This window comes from Falco naumanni, chromosome 8, assembly GCF_017639655.2.
Source record: "Falco naumanni isolate bFalNau1 chromosome 8, bFalNau1.pat, whole genome shotgun sequence".
Lineage (NCBI taxonomy): Eukaryota > Metazoa > Chordata > Aves > Falconiformes > Falconidae > Falco > Falco naumanni.
Genome location: NC_054061.1, coordinates 11,115,872 through 11,133,480, shown reverse-complemented (window position 1 = coordinate 11,133,480; position 17,609 = coordinate 11,115,872). Strand labels below are relative to the sequence as shown.

At 37.5% G+C, this 17,609-nt stretch overlaps 1 protein-coding gene across 2 annotated transcripts in view; it reads left to right on the top strand.

Moving 5' to 3' along the window:
• The window catches only part of CPEB4 (cytoplasmic polyadenylation element binding protein 4), a 45,298-nt gene that overhangs the window by 22,914 nt on the left and 4,775 nt on the right, over positions 1-17,609 (top strand). Inside the window, exons 3-8 of one of the 2 annotated variants that reach the window (XM_040605166.1) lie at positions 7,761-7,784; positions 9,758-9,931; positions 12,347-12,436; positions 13,061-13,179; positions 14,093-14,207; positions 14,421-14,602. In XM_040605166.1, the coding sequence (XP_040461100.1) occupies positions 7,761-7,784; positions 9,758-9,931; positions 12,347-12,436; positions 13,061-13,179; positions 14,093-14,207; positions 14,421-14,602 (704 nt within the window). The remainder of the gene's footprint in view (positions 1-7,760; positions 7,785-9,757; positions 9,932-12,346; positions 12,437-13,060; positions 13,180-14,092; positions 14,208-14,420; positions 14,603-17,609) is intronic. The other variant, XM_040605167.1, reaches the window with a different exon arrangement.

Here is a 17,609-nt window from a genome sequence, read left to right as displayed (position 1 = left end):
GACCATTCCTTCCACAGACAAAAATAAGTAGCTTTAAACCTGTTACTGTTCTTAAGGAACTCTGGTTTTAAATCTCACAATGTGTAAGTATGTGGCAGTGTAAATGCAGGTCTTGCAAGTCACATGCAGGAATTACATTTCAGGTTATTCATCAAAGCTGGGCAGAATTCATGGTATAGGTGTGATTCTATAGGCAAATCCCAGCATCTCTTGAGGCGAAGTGCTACATATAAAGAATCCCTGAGCACAGTGCATATGAACCATGACTGTGAATAGGTGGTTTGTGAAGTTTGTGAAGTTGTACCTTTTCCATGTGTTTTCAGAAGTTGTTCAATAAATTCTGTAGTGGGTTCAATAATTTGTTCCTGTCACTTATGCTAAAAATTTCTAGTTAGATTTTATTTTATATGGCATCCCATTCTTTCCTTCTGTCAGAAAGTCCATTGTTAGTAAGTGTTTTGGAATTTACTGAAGTTACCACATTTGAAGTAGTTCTGTGGCTGATAACCTGATTTGCTCTTTGCTGGCAAAGCTATGTAATGCTTTTTCTTCTCCCAGTTGCAAACTGCCTTTTGTTTCTTATTTTTAAAGATAATATAGTAATAGTTCAAGTTTTCAAAAGATAAATGCTGCCAATTATTTCATACCATAAACTGGAAGATGTATTAAGGAAAAAATTGGATGTTTTTATAACTGTTTGTCTATCGTCCAGAAGTCATACATTAATATAAAATGAAGTTCAGTGTAATTCCAGTTAACATCCAGTCTCCAGCAGAGGTTTGTGCTCCATGATTTGTTTCTCTGCTTTTGGTTTGTTATTTCTGACCCTGGTGGGGGTTCGTGAAGGAGAGAGAAGTGTTATATTCAAATATGTATGATACTTAAGGGGTCCACTTAAATTGATTTGCAGTAACCCAGTGTAAAGTAATTGGAATTACAGAAAAAGTATTGATACCTTGTAGACAAAGCTGTAGTCATATTTTGGATTTATAGCAGGTTTGTTTAGGAGAAGATAGCTCTGTATTCTTCTGTTTGACGGTGAAGAAAACTTCAAAGTTAGCTTTGAAGCTTCTGTGTTTTTGAGAGGAGTGAGGCTGACTTTTGTCACCTTTCATGAGTAGTTAAGTGGTTGTTGAAATGTATGAAAGATCATCTTCTTGAGGTTCAGTCTGTGTGGCACTGTTAGGTATGGCAGGCTACCCAGAGCATCAGGAGTAAAGGAATAACAATGGTGGTTTTGAAAGCTCTCACACATACCGAACCACAGTGTTTTCATAGTTAACCTCCCTCCTTCCCCCACCCCCCCCATTTCACCTTCAGACTTGTGCTTGAATAGCATGCTGGAAGCACATCTAGGACTTCTTGTCTCAGTTGCCCATCTAGGACTTATCTTGGGCTTCTCAGGGAGGTGGACTTGAACCAGTGCTGGGCTGGACTGGCTGAGCTGGAAGCATCTGTGCCTTTCCACCCTGCGTCGCGCAGTGGCAGTGCCTCTTGAGTGCCACTGCAGCTGGGTTTGTGCAGTGAATGGGAATGAGACATTAATGGGATTTTTTTCTCCCAAGATTATTCTTTTCTTAATATAACTGCACAATCTCTTCAGCGAGGCAGTTTTGCTTTAGGCAGATTAAAGTCTAAAAACTTGAAGTTCATTTCACAAGCCTTGGAAATCGTAGCTTTCATTTTCACTGTTTCTCAGCTTTTCTCCCCCTCCTCCCCCTGGTTATTTGCTGTGTAAAGTTGTCAACAATAAAACTATTGTAAATTATTATGCTGATAATCTGCTTTATGTCGTAGTCAGGTTCTACCTTTTTAACATGTGAATTTAATTAATTAATTCAGCATAATAGGTAAAACAGTGTTACCATCAGAAGCGCCAGCGATGGAAGGTTTTTATAGGTAGATTCTCTTTAGTATTTTAGAAGGGAAGAAACCTGTTTGCTTTGTGTATGTTAGTTGTGTTCTGTGACAGTGACCTGGAATTTAAAATGAGTCTAGTCAGACCTGTACTGAAATGCTACAGAACACCAGAAACTTAATCTTGTTAGCGTTCTTGATAGAAGGAATGGGTAAATACTTGTCTTCAGGCATCTGGCTTTAGAAAAAATGCTGGTTTTATTTCTCTTATTTATTATATATTTATTTATTATATATATTTAAAATATATATATTATATATTATAAATATATATTTATAATATATATTATATATAATAATCCTATATTATAATATTATTTATTATAATAAATCTGCCAATTTATTTTTGCAGAATCAGTACTTCCAAAGGTGTTAATCCTTGATTTTACTGTTTGGCCAAATGTAGTCTACTGTTGTGGTTTCATGCCGACTTTGACGTTGCTAAGTGTGACACATAGATATTCTCCAGATGTGTTTATATACAGGTATTTAATTTTTGTGAGATTGTCTTAGAAAAAGAAAATACTCTTTGAATATTATTCGCTCTTTGAAGTCAGTGTTTGAAATCCACAAAAAAGGGCATCTCTCATATCCCTTTTTAGTAGCTTATTTTTGAAAACAATTTTTAAAATGGGGATTACATTTGACAATACTGTAAAGATGGCTGTGAGTGTAAGACACAAAGTTTTGTCACGCAGTAAGTTCACTGTCAGTGTAGATTTGTTAAAATTTTGATTAATTTGTTCTATATTGACAGAATTTATCCTGGATCAGGTATCACGTGTCTGAGCCGCTCTTTCCATGCATTGGCGCCTGTTCCACAGTCAATGTATCATTTGGTCAGGGTAATTTGACAAAAATGAGGTTATGTGCTTGAACTGGGAAATTTTTGCACACGTGCATGTCTTGCGTTAACAATCATGGAACTGTAGCCTAAGCATTTTGTCCTTGATATTTTAGAACAAAAATCAAGGAATGTATAAAACCCAGGACTTTTTTTGCCTGCCATGCAACACTTCATAACACTATCTGCTTCCCTATTGAAAACGTAATCTAAGACTTCAGTTATAAGGCTCTTTTAAATAGGAAAAAATACCTTTCTGTGTAATACATATAGGTAGGTACAGTTTTAATGTTCTAATTTGAGAAAGTATATATACCTCTGAAAATACCTGTCTTGGTCTCTAAATTGCTCCTTCATATATAGAGATAAGTTAACCAAAGGTAGGTTAAATATAGATATTTTTTATAGTTTTCATTTTATGCTTTTGGTTTGGTTAAGGATACAATTACATTCTTCACTAGTGAAATAGGGATGACCTTACAGAACTTTTGGTGAAATGTACTGTTACCTGTGGTAGAAACATCTGGTCCATGTATTGCATATGAAATGTGTTGTGAAACATGAAGTGATGATAAAATCTAACTCTTGAGGTATAATCAACCCTACCTGCCCTCAGGGAGTAGTAGGAGTAAAAAGGTAATAAAATACAATAGTTCATATTTTAATGGCCTTGTGCACAGCATTGTCAGTCTGGCTACAATTACAAAATATAGTTTGCTGTAGAATAATTTCAGAATAAGGCTTTGCTGTTGGAATGGTAAAACTAGATTGTACTTCAAATATTTTTCTATAATTTAAAAATAAAACATATGAAACCCTAAGTATTTTCTATATTAGATTCAAAGATACCTAGTTCACATTTAGAATTAATCCTGTGAAATTTGGCAAGTCCCAAGTTAAACAAAAGACAGACCAGCACCAGATTACCTCCCTATCTTCTATTTAGGAGAAGAAAAATGACTAGCAGCGTAAATAGTTTCAGTGAAAGCTTGAAACTCTTTTGTTTGTGTATTGATCATACTTTCCTTCCAGCATAAGAAACTGGCCACCTATGACCATCTACAGTTAGAAGTTTCTAAAGTAATATGGAAAGGTTTCAGTATAGTCTTAGAGAAAACCTATTCACTCCCCCTTTTTTTAAAAATCTGAACTCTTACACTTTTCTGCATGTATATAATATTTAACAAGTGGCTGGTGATGGTATAGAGGCTTTGTTTTCCTTTCTACTCTTTTCATTTGCAAGAGTTGTAGCTCATATCCCCTGTAGTGGTTCCCTTGCTTGTACCATAGGTTCTTGTTTGTCACTTTTTGTCCCTAAAAATCAGCGGTTAAAATTATTAATTCATTCATGAAAGCTTATGAAATTGGAATCACTTCAGCAAAGTTGTGTTCAGCTTGGATGTTTTTCCTAGAGCCTGTATGAGTGGTGTAGAATATGAAAGAGTATATGCAAATTGATGTAAGTTTCCTAGCTTTCCTGAAGTTAGTTGGTGGGAAGCTGTCTTGGTGGTAGAGCTAATGCCTGGTAGAAGGCTGTGGTTGGGTCTCACTTGTTCTCACAGTCAGGTTACGTAAAAAGTCAGTGTGAATATTTGTCCCCTTTAAATCTGGTAGCTTCAGTGATTAGTCCGCATAGAAACTTGAAATTCCTTGGAACTCCTTCATGAAGCTAATCTGGTTTGGTCTTTGAGAAGAAAGAAATGAGAGCGTGGCAATGGGTGAAGTACACGATGGCAGTGTGTTACTGTATTGGCCCCTATGCCAAGGTAAAGAACAGAATCCCTGCCTTGAGGAGCTCTTGGAATAAAGAATGAGTTAGGTACAGAACTGCACAGGTATTACTACATTAACTTAGTCTTTGCATGCTGTCAAACAACTAGAGCAAGGTAGTGAGAAGGAGGGTACAAATGTAATTTAACTTTGAGCATTCAGTTACTCTGTCCTTTCCATGGCTTTATGATGTTAATACTAACTATGGATGCTTGTATAATTTGCCTAGTTGTAACGTGGCCTTAGAGATAGAGATCTTCCTGCTTGCTGGTCCCTTTGCTTTCAACAGTCTGCTCCTGAGCTGACCTCTTCATGTAAATATTCCACAGTTAATGGCAGAAAATACACCTGAAATTGCTACCACCCTGCAGACTGGAAGGCAGCAAGAACCAATAAAGAGCACTAGGTGTTTCAGCCTGGGCACACTTTTTGCAGGACAAGCTTATAGTGAGTTTTGGTGTTTGAGTGCTGTAGGATTCCTTCATACATTTTTCGTGTCCCTTCAGCAGAATATCTTTGTCATTGGGAACTTTATACAGAATTGCATGTGTGATTGTGCACAACATGCTGACAGTCTTTTTGGTGCATCCTATAGAGAGAAGAAAGCTCAATATATTTATTTGGAGGTATGTTAGACAAAAAAATTTGATTAAAAAAATAAAAAAGGAGAGAGATGAGAGATGGGCAGGGGCCCAGTGTAAGTGAAGACACAAAAATTTGAATGTGTTTCTTATTCATTAAGTTCCTTAAAATAAAAGACAGTAAAAGCAGATTTTTGCGAAAGATCATTGGCTTGCTTTATTTCTTATATGGGGAGGAGTATTGCAGGAAGGACTGAGGTGACAAAATAATTGAAGCAGGTAATAGCATTTTAAATCTCAGACATGTTATCAGAAAAATACCTCTGCATAGGCTATTAATAAGCAGCTGAATTGGTTGCATAAACATTTTGTATTTTTTAGGTTTTGTAATATAATCCTTGCTCAGATGTCTTGTGAGATTAGTAAATCTGTCCTAGACCCTTTATGCAGTTATCTGAAATGTTGAAGAAAGGGGGAAAGTTAAAACAGGATTGAGGAATTCAAACCAACGTTGTAGTTGCCTCATTGCTCAGCAGGGGATAGGCAAGCATCCTGATCATCAGAATTAAATCTTTTTCTGCTTGGTAAGTTACCTTAAGGCTTCATTTATGTTACAGCTTAGGTAGGGTACTCCTGTAGCAAAGATTTATCTTAATATGAAATTATGAAAGCCAGACACAGAATTGGTAAATCACAGTTAGCTGTCCTCCTGGCCTGCCAAAAAAGCATTCTTTAGTTTGTGTTGTGTATCGCATTGTGTGAAATTAATGGCGTGTGATGAGCTCTGAATTCAGTGAGCAGGGAAAGTTTGTATCTGTTCTGTACTGGAGCAGTTTATAAACTGGCTCCTGAGAAATGTTTTGAAATGTCAAGTGTTGGTATTTTGTGGGTTAGATGAAGCAAATGCAGAAAATAAGAATCAAATGAAGGGGAAAATATAATCTTAGTATTTGATTCTGAAAACCTCTTCAGTAGTATTTGGCACTGGAAATACTTCCTAGCTGCTGGCTGAGCTTTTTTTGGTTTTTTCCCTACTAGTAAAGGAGAAAAATCCTATTGCCTTGAAGTGACACAGGTGGCAAAGCAGTGAGGAGTCTGCTGACCTAAATTGTGGTCACAGATCTGCAGTGGGAATCATATCTGTGCTGCATGCTTTGTTGCCAAGAATGGGTGTACCAAGTGAAGGAGTTTGTGTGGTTTTGTTAGTAATTTAGAAACCACAAGCAAGATTTTTATGGCTTTATAGGCAGAGCTGTTTTTGAAAGTGCTTAACGTTTTCTAAAATGTGCAGAGGCTTCTGAGCCTTGTCAGAAATGTGGTAAGATTAAAACTTTGTGCTTTGAGGACTACGTGAGCTTCTTGGATTTCTAAATAAAAGATTACCATGAAAGCATTATACTTGTAAAGGCCCTCAGCCTTCACGATTCTCCAGTAAAGCCAGCGCCTGTGTGAACACTGGAGAATATGCTGCAGTCTGAAGACTAGGGCTTTGTTATTTTGTATTCTTGGTGTTAATTATGAGTATCTCTATCAGCAAAAGATCAGAGAATTAAAATGATCTTACAGATGTTAAATAATTGTGAAGTAAATTGGATTGATAGAATTTTTGTTTTGAAAGAGGAAACATCTCCTGTTTTGTTGTGGTTTACAAATATTTAAATGTTTAAACTAATTGTCAGTCTCAGTTTTGAATGAGGAAGCAAAATAAAATGCATGATGTGCTCAGAGTTTCTCATAGTACTTGCCAGGAGAATCCAAGTTTTGAAAACAGTTGGCTTGCTTTTAGATTTTAATGAGATTAAAAGAGAAAGAACGTGCAAGTTTGATTAGAAAGTTTGGCCATATTCTGACAGTGGATTCTGGAAGCCAGCACAGAAAAATGTTGTATTTTTTAGTGGTAGAATTGATTTGTTTTGGAAAACGAGAAGTAGGAAGCAGTGGGTAACTGTCGAACAATTACAGCAAAGTATGAAGTTAGTGTGAGAGAACCCAGACTGGTGCACACTAAGTGCAGGAGGTCTGAAAGGCCGTTTTAGTGGGCCAGACCTTTCTCCGTGACTTTTAAGTTTTTCAGGTTTATTTGCCAGTAGGAATTCAACCAAGGATTCGGTGAGTTGTGCAAAGCTGTTATAGCAACCTAATTTCAAAAATAAATTTAACACAATAGTCCTCCGCTTTCCTTGTGTTAGGTTGTTTCCTACAGTTCAGATGAAGCTCAGTGTTAAGAATATGCTTGAATTTGGGAGGGTAGAGAGCATGGGATGTAGCAGAATGTGTCAGGAGACCTGGTGCACGAGGAAAGATAAATTTAATTGTAGGCATACACCCAGCAGAGGACTAAGGGATAGATTGAAGATAAATGTGCAAATTAGGAACTAAAATTCTTTTCAAACAAGTCTCTTTGGGTATACAGATACACTTTGTCAGCCTCGTTATCAACATGTTTTATCAGTAAGTGACAGAGATGGTGCAAGGAAGGCATGGTATTGCGGGTGGTGGGGGAGGTCAGCTTGTGAACACCATTTTAAATGACCTGGAGTGTGAAAAGGCTTGAGAAGCACTGAGTTAGTATAAAGGCGATAAAACAAGGTCTTCTGGTCCTTATAACAATGATTGAAAGGCTGTTTTCTTTCTCATTTAACATGCAGCAAGGACATATGGGAGAAGGCGAGGTAACAATATTCCTATTTAATTTTCTAATGTTGACAATGTCTCATGGGAGAAATAACATTAAGTTGTTACTAGAGGGCAAACTCCAAAATTTAAGTTTATAAAGGATCAGTTTCACAACAGTTTACATAGTCTGCATGCCATAAATAAACATTTTAACTGAATTAGGTAGTACTTCACAGCAGTAGTATTGAGGCTGAAATGATCACAGTCCTTACAGTGGACTGAAGGGCTACGTTGCTGTGGGTGTGGGTATGCTGTGAATGCCAATGCTGGAGAAGTTTATTTTGGTTCTTTTGAGTGCTGATGCTTTCCCTGATGCAGCATAGACCATAGCGAATATACATCCTGGCCTGTTAGGTTAAAGAACCAGATCCTGCAAGCATGCATGTTGAATTATCTTAACAGCAGTGGTAATGCTGATGAACCTGAAAAGGTTACATGTAAGGTATGGAGAATTGATCCCTTCCAACAGTACCTGCAGGACTGGGATCTTAAGAGGTGAAACAAATGACATGTGTATCAGTTCATTAGGGGAAGACAAAATAACATTTCAGTCTACGTTTCAATATTGTTATCATAGTAGGAACCAGGATTGTCTAGCTACAGAAATAGGTTTGATTATAGTTGACTTTTATTTTAATTAAAGGTGTACAAGGATTATTGGAATTTCAAATAAAGCAAGATGACAGAGCCTTCCATTTTTTATTTGTGTAACTTCTATGGACTGTGGGTTTTATTGTATTCCCCCCCCCCCCCCCTTGTTAGCTGTTTGATTTTTGCATAAAAAATGTCAGAATATTTGAATTGGTCAAATTTTCTGTTTTCAAGATGCTTTCTTTTTTAAAAATCAATGTATTTCAAAGGAAAGAAGGAAGAGCAAGATAAATTAACCTTACCAATACATTACTGTGGTAGATTGTAATGAATTAGAGTATATCACATCATAGGTAAAAGGAAATATATCCTAAAACTTGTAGCACACCTCATTTATGTGTTTACTTTCCCTATATATATTTATTTATTCCCAAATTGCTTCTTAAATGAGTAGAAGTCTATTCAGTTTGTTGCCTAGATATTGAGTACTGTAACTAAAGGGTGAATTCATGGAAGAGATCAGCTTGTGTGCTCTATTTATGATGTTAAACAGTTGCATTTATAAATCAAAGAATCTTATTTAAAAGTAATAAATATTATTAAAGAAATCTATGGTAAAGGATTCTCATAGAATATTGGGCTGTGAGGGGAAGCATGCTTACAACATTTTCTCTTAGAGTGAGTCCATTAACGAAACTCTGTTGTAACATCTAAGTAAACTTGCTTCTAGGAATGACACAGTATTGCCTAGTTTTCAGTCTTCATTTGCGGTAAATTGCAGTAGATCTTCCTGTTTTTATCAGGTTATTTTTGTAATTTACAAGTGGGTGGCTTATGGTATGTTTTGATATCAGGTAATTAAAATGTTAAATATATTTAGCTGCTAGAATTCTTATTTTCCCATCTGCACCATGAAATTATATCTACTCATTGTAAGAAGCTCTTCTCTGAAAATTATATATACAGCTTAGGTTTTAGTGATGTCTGCTATTGGGAAAGTCTCAGGGAAGAAAAAGCTTATATTCTCTTCTGATTTTACACCTTTTAAAAAGAAATTTAATTGGCAACATGAAATATTATGGAAGACAGTCAACTTGAGCATCCATTAGAAATTCGGGTTTGTTTCACTTCATCAGTTGTAGTGCAGTTATGAAGAAGGTAGCAATCTTCTCTGAAATAATGCATTCGATTTACTGAATGATATTGAAAACTAAAAGGTCATATGAAATTGAGAATGTAACTGCTCATTAAAGGGAAAATTGCGAACAGTTTTAGTGCTAATGTAGCAGCTAGTGCATTTTTTTTTTAATTATATAAACTGTGTGTGCTTTGTTAGTATGTTTTTTTCCTTTTTTTTTTTCTTTAACCTCCTTTTTAGGTCAGTCTTCACTGTTTCCAATGGAAGACGGGTTCTTGGATGATGGACGTGGGGATCAGACTCTTCACAGTGGTTTAGGATCACCTCACTGCTTCTCCCATCAGAATGGAGAAAGAGTGGAACGGTATTCACGTAAAGTCTTTGTTGGGGGACTGCCACCAGATATTGATGAAGGTACGCCCAGAGAATCTTATCCAGAAAAGCTTTTTCTGGCTTGATGACAAAGCTGTGGTGTGAAACCTTTTGTCTGTTAGCTCATGAATGATTGTTTTCCAAACTCTACAGAAAGGCTTTTATATGTAAATGGCTCTTTGCATATTACCACTTTCAGTCCATGGCAAATGTGAGATGATTCAAGATAGTTTAGGCTATAGCATTGTTCTGTCATTAAAGAACAAAATCGTGCGTTACCACACATTTAACTGACTTCTTACAGTATAAAAATTGTTAAAAAAAGGGATAATGGTGCAAAAATAAACAAGTAAATATCATTTGTTGAAACTCATAAATACATTGCAATCATTTTATAGGCACCAGAAGCCAGTAGTAGGAAAAGTATTGCTAGTAGTTTTGTAAACTTTGTATAGCATAGGTAAGTCATAGCTCTTTGTATGCTTATATGTAGTTCTCAGAAGTTGTTTCCAGCAGTGATTGTGTCCTGTGGTAGCTGCTAACGTGGGCATGGCGAGGACTGAGACAGGAATGAATCTGTGCAGAGGCAGTTGCATACAGTGAGGAGCCAGGAATTTGTGGTGGGTCCATCATATAAGACAAAGGTGACACAATACTGCAGTTGTTATTAAAGAAAAAAAAAAAAAAAAGTCATGCATGAGTGTTGTGAAGCTTCATTTCACCAGAGTTCTGTATTCTCTATGTATGAATGTGCTGAGATGGCATTTATAAAGAGCTACAGCAACTGTAAGTCTGAAAAGTTGCTTTTTCTTAATCACAGAATCATTTTAGTACCCACAGAGTGTTTGTAATGCACTGCAGTATATACTACTGTGACATGACACCCTGACTTTCGTGTCAAGCATAAGAGCTACTTTATTGTTAAAAGGTCAGATATGACATGGTGTTATATGAAAAAATGGTCATATGGTATCTTTTTCTTTGTTGTTTTTGGGGTTTTGCTTGTTTTTTAACTTTTGACACCTTTGTGGTTTTAAAAGCAGATGAGCACGGGAATAGTTTGGTCTCTGTGGACCCTAGTTATTTAAGAATAGGACTCTTCCTAAACCTTTGCTAGGAGGGTGGCTTGAAATTTTCATGTTTCTGTCAGTGTTCTTCCTGTTAAATGCACAAATGTGAATTAGAATTAGGAGTATACAAGCTAAAATCTACATCACAGCTGAGTTTTTTAGGTTTTTCTGGTCCTGTTTCTAGAAAGCATTTTATGTATGGGCTTCAGCATGAAATTTGTGTTGTGCTGTTCTAAATGGAGATCTATATTAAGGGTAGATACATTGTAAATATTGTTCTCCTTGGTTTGTATCTTCAGCAGCAGCATGTAACCTTGACACGTGACCATTGTTGTATATCTTCCTGATGATCTGCAGTGCACAGAGAAGCTGTCCGAACAGTGGATTGTCAGTTGCTATTTCATTAGCAATGCCATCAAAGAATGTAAACAAACTGGAAAAGGCATAATTAGTAACACCTTTTCAGATTTCTAACCAAATTTGAGGATGGGGGAAATCCTCTAAACTCTGTATTAGAAACCCCCAACAAAGCATGCTAATATAGAAAGCTGTGTAGTACCATCAACAGAACACAGCTGAGCAGTGTGCCAGTTTAGATGACATTCCAGCAATGTGAAAGTTGTTCTTTTGTTTCAGTTTTTTAATGAAGAATTCTTACTCAGGAAACTTTTAACTAGTGATGGTTCAGGTGTGTTTGTGGAGAAGGAAAAGGGAATAATTGCTCAATTTCAATTGAAACTAGACTTCTGTGGGGCTAGCATATGCAAATCTCTACCAGTAATCTGAGGTCAGAGGCAGAATTTAAATGGATGCAAGAATTGCTTCTTGATATAGTGATACGCTCTCTCCTATAAAATTACAAAACTGTGTCCTGCCAGTTTACTCTGTTAGTTTGAGGTCGAGCTCAGATAGTGATTGCACATGTGTCACTAGCATGTGATATGAACAAGCATGGCTGGGTCTTGTGATTGTCCATTTTTTCCAAGTCTTTCTGCAATTATAAGGCACATCGGCAGAGCTGATTGCTTGCTAGCAAGTCAGCAAATTGTCTCTAAACTCTTTGTGGGAGAATAGTTGAAGCTGGGTTATTATAGCTGTATAAATGCAGTGAATCCATTTCTGCAAATTGGTGGGTTACATGCTTTTATTTATGATCATCAGTAGAAAGAAAAGCTTGATCTTTGCCCTGTCTTGTTTTATAATGGATGTTCTGACTGGTCATAAAGATTCCCCATCAGCTAGTAAGCACTGCTATGAGCTGCTGAACCTTTAGGGTCACAGAATGTTTATTTATAGGATGAAGCTACCTGAAATCAGTGTCTTTAGATGTCTTCCATTCAGTTTTATTTCAATTTCAATTTGTGCCTCTTCCTTTCTCTTTTTACAGATGAGATCACTGCTAGTTTTCGTCGCTTTGGACCTTTAATTGTAGACTGGCCACACAAGGCAGAGAGCAAATCTTATTTTCCTCCTAAAGGTAAATGTCTGATAACCAATAACATAGGAGCATTTTAGTATATTTTTTCTTGATAAGACTCTATTTTAGACAACATTTTGGTGACCCAGTATTGAGAGGGAAAAACTTGAATCCTTGGGATTATTATAAACTGGTGGAATTTAGAAAGTGGCGTTACAGTTACTCTGCACTAAAAGAATTCTTCCTTAAACTCCTGTTTTTACTTTATTCCATTTTCCTTTTTCTCTCCCTGTTGTTCTTCATTTTTGTAATAGTCAAGACTAGCCCTCTTTAAAGGGATGAAATGCCCTCCGCAGAAGCTGGGAAGGATTCGTACCTGATATTAACAACCATCTTGGCAGATTTGCCTCTACAGCTGTGGGTTTTGTTCAGTTCATGCTGCTGGCTTACCCTTTTTAAAGGAAGTGGGGAGCGAGTGTGCTGATCAGCAGGCTCCCTGCTTTCCATCGTGTCAGTGCAGAGGACTTGCAGGAGGCTGGCTTGGAAATGTGTGTGAGCACCTTAAAGATTGACCCTTAGTGTATGGTAGCATGATGACGTGGTGCCAAGCATAACTGTGGGTTAAATTACTCTCCTGTAGGCAAACAGACAAATGAAGTCACGTGTTCATTTTCCCTTTCATAGGATATGCATTTTTGCTGTTCCAAGATGAAAGCTCTGTACAGGCCCTGATTGATGCATGTATTGAAGAAGATGGAAAGCTCTATCTTTGTGTTTCCAGCCCCACTATCAAAGACAAACCGGTAGGTGGAATTGTTAGGGCCTGCACAATTCCTGTATGATAACCAGAAATTGTTCTCTTCAGGTGCCTTTTTTTCCTTTTTTATGTCTTCAGAGTGTTTAATTTTCTTTATGGTGCCTTAAGTTCTCGAAGGGAAGACCAGCTTACTTATTTTTAAACTAGACATTATGAAGTTTTTTAGTCTAGTTACAGTTCATATTTTTGTTAGAAGAAGTTTTGCTAAATTTCACCATTGCTGATGTAACCAATATATTTCCAGACAGGTATTTTACGCTTATTCTTGATTAAAATGTAGAATTCATATTGCCTGAGTGTCGTATGTAACATGTTTTGACAGAGACAAATTAAATTAAAAAAAACATAACGTGGTATTGAACTGTGAATTATCAGTACAGATGGGTTTGGGGCTGATGTGAGTCTGTTAATGGAGAGACTTCTGCTATAATCCTGTGCTTCATATTTGGCCAGCTGTAGGCAAGTATAAAGCAGCTAATTTTGCATAGTAAATAAACACGCGGCTTTGCACGCTGGAGCCTGTTGCATTGAGATAACGCTAGTCTAGTGCTTACACTCGCCTAGAACAACACGAATAGTGTTGATACGTATGCACCAGTGTGGTTCGTACAGCACAGTTTGGTCATGATTAAGTAAATGCGTAAGTAGAGGGTGAGGGTTTTTTTTCCCAGAAATTTGGGTAACAAGGAAGTGGTAAAATTTGGTATAATCAAGTGGTCTGTCTTAACTGAGCTTGTTAGCATTTCAATTTGAGAAATGGTTGCTGAACAAGTAGAAAACAAGTTTACAAAGTACAGCCATTTAAGAGGTTTTCTTCTCTGTAGGATACTGTTTTAATTTATATTACTGAGATACTTTGAATTGTGAATGGTTAAAAAAAAAAGGCTTTTTGTCCATAGGTTCAGATCCGGCCTTGGAACCTTAGTGATAGTGATTTTGTAATGGATGGTTCACAGCCTCTTGACCCACGAAAAACCATTTTTGTTGGTGGTGTTCCTCGGCCTTTACGAGCAGGTACACTGCGTGTTCCGCAGCACTGGGCATGTTGAATATGCAGTCTGATTTGGGGAGCAACGGGGGAAACAAGTTATTTCAGCAAGGGAAGTATTAAGTCTTCTTGACACTTACAGTGGGGAACATGAATACAATTGGATTGTTTCATTTGATGCTTCTAGAAAAAAAAAATGCCAAGTCTACACCACTGTTTAATTTTCCTTTCTGGTTTAGTGGAACTTGCAATGATAATGGATCGGCTGTATGGAGGGGTGTGCTATGCTGGAATTGACACAGACCCTGAGCTGAAGTACCCAAAAGGAGCTGGGCGGGTTGCATTTTCTAATCAACAGAGTTACATAGCTGCTATCAGTGCTCGCTTTGTTCAGCTGCAGCATGGAGAGATAGATAAACGGGTAAGGTCTTCAAGCATATTCTATTTTTGTTCAGTGCTTTCTCTAGAAATGCTTTTCCATGTAAATGTGTGTCATTGTGAAGACTGTAAATGTTATATCAGATTAATTGCATATTTAGGGCTAGATTGTTCTGCTTAGATACAACACAGAATAAAAATGAAGGAGTGGTACAGAGCTGTTAGTTCTGGAACGTGGGAGGCAACTGTGAAGCAGACTTTCTCAAATTGCATAGAATGATGGGAAGCATGTTAGCTGCTTTGCCCTTTCATAAGAATATTGTACTCGTCATATACTCCCACTGCAAGTATTTGCACTTGTAGTGTTTGTATAATGTCAGGGAGTAAGGTATCTGCCAAGGATGGAGCAGTTCTTACTCCTGTTCTGCATCTTTTGAGAGAGTGGGCAGAATATGGCCCTAGCGTTACACATAGTGTGCTGGGTGTTCCTAAAGAGCACCATAGTAGTGCGTTGTGAACTCGTCAGTGTGCATTACAGCCTCACAGTCATCCTCCATAGCTTACATAAAGGTCGTGTCTGGTTATTTTATTCCTTTGCTATTATAAATTAAAGGAATATGCCAAATAGATCTGCATGTTGCTTTCTTCTGCCTTCATCTATATAAAATGTGCCTTTGTCAATTACAGTGATCTTCAGGCCACAGTTCTGAGAAACTTGGATCCTACAGTTCTGTCTAATTCATGCTTTGTCTCTGGATTTTTCTTACATGACTGTCATTAATCTTAATTTTATAATTACTAGAGGAAAAACCCCAAACTTGGCTATGTCTGATTATCATTTCCCTTATGCTTTGACCATAAAGCTTGGGTGGAAGAATTGTAACAACAATTTGACTGTGGGCCTGTGAATTGGAATGTCTTTGTTCTATCTTGGCTCTGAAATAAGTTCTGTATGGCTTTGAACAAATAATTTGGGCCGCCCTTGTGCAACTTCTGCTTGCATAAGCAGACACTTGGGTGAATAGGTCCATTGAAGCTGGTGGGACTACAAATTTAAGTAAGTACTTGTGAACTCTAGCAAAGATTTTGCAATCTATTTCCCCTTCTCTCTTCCCACTGCTCCTTATTTCCCCATTTTGTGTGTGGTTCAGAAGAAATACGGGGAGATAAGTGCTCAGAGGATTCATATAGGAGGGGCTGGGCACATGAGAGAGAAAAGTACAACAGTGGTAATGCTACTTTTTATTAATAAGGTACTACTTATTAATACTTCTTCTAATAAAGTGTTTCTGTAAAAAATCAAAGTAAAATTAGTAGTAAGAAGGGATTTCCTGTAAAGTTAGGCAAGGAGGTGCTGCTAAAAGATGTGACATTCAAAGAGGTAATGCAAATTAAATACTCAGTGGCTGCAGCACCCACCATTGCAGAGCTTCTGATGGGTGCTGCCACCCTAAGCATCCCTGATGGAAGTTGCTGTAATTTAAGCTTTTTCTCTGTAGCTGGGCAATCTTGCTATAGGTAGCACAAGTAACAGTTGCAGGCCATCCGTATTTGACACATGCACTTCAACACACTGAATAAATGCGCTGAGGACTCGACTAATATCTATGGGTTGCAAACTTGCAGGAAAACCAGTGCGAAAGCAAGCAGAGGTGTAATTAGCTGTGCTGTAGTTCGGCTTCTGTGTTTGAGTAGCCATAGTAGAGCAGCAGAATTGCCACTAAGGAGGCCTGCATAGCGTATTTGTAGGTTCTGCTCTTAGCACTTATAGAAGACAACACTCATCAATGAGTACCCAACCTCAAACTACATAGCAAACTAGGTGATGAATGTGGTGTTAGGAATATTTGTCTCCTTTTTTACAAATTCATTCTTCTGAGTTGGCATGAAGGGCTGTTTGAGAAATGCAAGTCTAGCAGTGGAAGAGGAGAAAAATTGAAAAATAAAAAAAAAAGGCTGTCATATTGTTTACGGGTAGTTTATATATACTGTAAGCACAAATGACATCAAACTATTGCAGTGCTCTGTCTGGACTGTGATAAAATTGGCTAAGTTTAAAAATGCAGGAACTTGTGAACGTTCTTACTTCTGTGAGCTGGCATACCTCTGAGGCTTGTGAGATACAGAAAGGAACATCCCTAAGCCAGAGGCAGAGTTAACAGGGTAACAGTAGAGACACCAGCCACAATCTGGATATTTGGAAATGTTTATGAAAACATCCAATTACATGAGCTTCAGAGAAGGCTCACAGACACTTATAGAACAGGAACTTGTACCTATCTTCTTGTTAACATGGAGTTTTATGTTGTGCTTCTGATATGTCACGTGGACCTTTCACAGTTCTGTGGACCTAAGGAATGGAGGTGATTACTGGTTTTGAGGTGAATCTGAGCCTTTTAGGGGATAGCAGTGCCGCAGTTGTGATGTAAACATGTAGGCATGTCTAAATGAACTGTGCTGTAGCCAGCTTGGATACTGCAAGCAGCAAGCTTTGCTTTGCTGTCACAGAGAAGGTGCTCTCGAGTGCTGTGAGCAGGGTTTTGTAGCCCACAGTACAGCAGGCTTGGTTTTGGTATGCAAATGCCTACATTACAAGCTACTAGCCTGCAGATGTTGCAGTGTAGATGTATCATCCTTGGAGCACCAGCTGGTAAGTTCCTGTGAGTCATTATCAGTTAAGAACTTGAAGTGTTTCTTCTCTTTTCTTGTCTGTTGTACTGAATTACTGCTCATCATCTGGCCCTTAATGCCAACAGCGTAGGTGGGCATCGGTCCCGTGTTAAGCTTCTCATTTGATCCCAAAAAGATTACGTGGGTTTCCTTTTGCTGAGAGGACTAAGCCACAGAAGAAGAAGACAGAAATGAGCAGTTTATTAAGATAATAAAATACATTTTTTAAAGCTGGAAATTCAGCCATTGAGATTTGCAGGCCATGTGCATATTTAATCTGCAGTTACAGTATTGTGTAAACTGCTTACATTCTTACCTGAAAGGGTAGGAGCTTAATTGTGCATCACCATATTTAAAAATAAACCCCCAGAATTTTCCAG